The following is a 2,298-nucleotide window of genomic DNA, read 5'->3' on the forward strand; positions in this document are numbered from 1 at the left end:
CCTGAGCACTCTCGAATCATCCCAGCCTCCTGGTGAGGCTGGAGGGTGGCCTGAAGCCAGGTGGACAGAAACGCTCCCTAAGTGGCACCTTGGCTACCATCTGGGACAGTCTGAAGGGGTGCAGCAAGGCACATTCCATTACCTGAGTGTACAGCCCTGAGTCTTCCCAGGTTCCAGCTGTAATCTGAGACTGAAAAGTGACCAAGACAAATTCTCTCATGAGCTGAGCTGGTAGAGATGTCTTGGGTCCCAAAGCAGGCTTGTAAATTCACCTGCCATTTATTCTGACTGAAGCCAGAATAGGCAATCTCAATGCTACCACTATTTTCAAAGATTTAGACACCACAAAAACATGTTACATTATAGCATTACTTTATTTTCCTTTTTCTAAATGTAGCATTAAAGTCATCAACATACAGATATTCCTATGGCTCCTTACACATCGTATTCTATCTAAAGTTACACATTCTAATTATGAGATGAAGAAAATCATCTCATTAAATGGCAACATTTCTGAAAAATAAGTTTCATATTAATGTGATGGGAAATCAACTCCCCATCTACCCCATCAAAAAATTCCTTCAGTCCACAGCTAAAGGAAGATAGCTCACACCCACGGCTAACATGGGGTACCCATGCAGAGAGGGCCCCAAAACAACAAGCAATGGGGTTTAACTTCTGAAACAAGCAACTTCTTTATTTATACAGAATAATACGGAAGAAAAGCATCATTTTCCTTTTAGCCCTTTTATTAGTGTTTTGCCTCCACCCAAGTTACTATGTACCAAGCTACAAATAATAGAAACCAACCAACTTAACGTCCCTGAAATGCATGCAACTGATTCCCTAAAGCACACATCAGTTCTAAGCCTCTGAGTCTGATTTGCCCTGGGCAGAGACTATGGTGCTGCTGGGTCACCAGCTGTGTCTGTCGTGCTGCTGGGGTTTGAAGTTGCTGATTCTTTGGCTTCTGGCTGTTGGGTTTCCGTCTGGGGACCTTCTCCATTTCCGGCACTTTTCTCCCTCTTGTCTGCTGCCATCTCTATGATTGCCTGCAGTGGCTGATCGGTTTCAAGGTTGCTGGGCTGGAGTTCATAAACCTGAACTTGACCTGGGACATCAATTGCTTTCTGTTCGAGTTTTTCCAAGATGGTCTGAACCTTCCTGACACCATCTCTCCTGGCTTGACGCACATCAGCTCGTCCTTCAGGGTCCACAGAATCCAGGGCCAACAGCTCTTTGGTCAAATACTCTTCAATCATCAGGTACTTTTTGTCAGTCTTCTTGCCTTCGAAGTTGTCTACAGCCTGCTCTAGCCCTTGCACCTTCTCCAGGATGGCTTCCACTTTCAGCACACCTGGATGTTTTGGGAGGGCCTCAGCTTCTGCTGGTTTTGAGGGTGTGGCTTCTGCAGGGGCCGGGCTGGGGGCTACCTTCTCTTCTGCAACCACATTCTTGGGGGAAGAGGGGACAGCAGAAGGGCCAGGGCTAGGAGGAGCACAAGCGACTGGAACAGAGGGAAGCTTCACTTCCACCTTCTCAGCGGGAGGTGGGGGCTTCTGGGCAGCAGGTTTGGAATCTGCCTCCTTGCGGATCACTTGAATCGGGATGTGTCCAGGATGGAGATTTGGTCCAGCTGGGCCTGGCTTACTTTCTGGTTTGTTTTCAGGTTGGGGAGATTCTCGATGGGTCATGGGCTGCTGAGATAAAGAGAAAAGGACACAAAGATGTTTTTAGTAACTGGCTGAAAGTCATAGACAGTTGTCTGTAGCTAATACAGATTCAAAAGAAAACTGGGAAATGGATTTTTTTCTTTTTCTTTTTTTTTGAGACAGAATCTCAACTGTCACCTTGGGGAGAATGCAGGCCTGGGCTGGATTCAAACCTGCCAGCTCTGATGTATGTGGCTGGCGCTCTAGCAATTTGAGCTACAGGTACAGAGCTGAAATGGATTTTTTTCAAAAAACTTAACAGTATAAAGATTTTCAAAGTCAACCAGTGACTGATGCAAAATAAAAACATGATATTAATCATGCATGTGACCAAACCATTAGTTAGGCTTCCACCTATCACCTTGGGCCTGAGTCTGTTACTTCTCACTGAATTTCTCTGTAGACAGTATTCTTAAAGTAATGAAAAGAAAACCAATGTTTTCTTTTCTTTTTTTTTTCTTTGAGACAAAAGTCTCACTATGTCACCCTTGGTACAGTGCTGTGGCATCACAGCTCATAGCAACCTCAAACTCTTGGGCTTAAGCAATTCTCTTGCCTCAGCCTCCCAAGTAGCTGGGACTACAGG

At 45.3% G+C, this 2,298-nt stretch overlaps 1 protein-coding gene across 2 annotated transcripts in view; it reads right to left on the bottom strand.

Moving 5' to 3' along the window:
- Positions 1-353: 353 nt before the first annotated feature.
- The window catches only part of BAG3 (BCL2 associated athanogene 3), a 26,262-nt gene continuing 24,317 nt past the window's right edge, over positions 354-2,298 (bottom strand). Inside the window, exon 4 of one of the 2 annotated variants that reach the window (XM_003787113.3) lies at positions 354-1,700. In XM_003787113.3, the coding sequence (XP_003787161.1) occupies positions 900-1,700 (801 nt within the window). In that variant the 3' untranslated portion in view covers positions 354-899. The remainder of the gene's footprint in view (positions 1,701-2,298) is intronic. The other variant, XM_023511717.1, reaches the window with a different exon arrangement.

Source organism: Otolemur garnettii, unplaced genomic scaffold (assembly GCF_000181295.1).
Source record: "Otolemur garnettii isolate 467f Iridium unplaced genomic scaffold, OtoGar3 scaffold00021, whole genome shotgun sequence".
NCBI classification, from domain to species: Eukaryota; Metazoa; Chordata; class Mammalia; order Primates; family Galagidae; genus Otolemur; species Otolemur garnettii.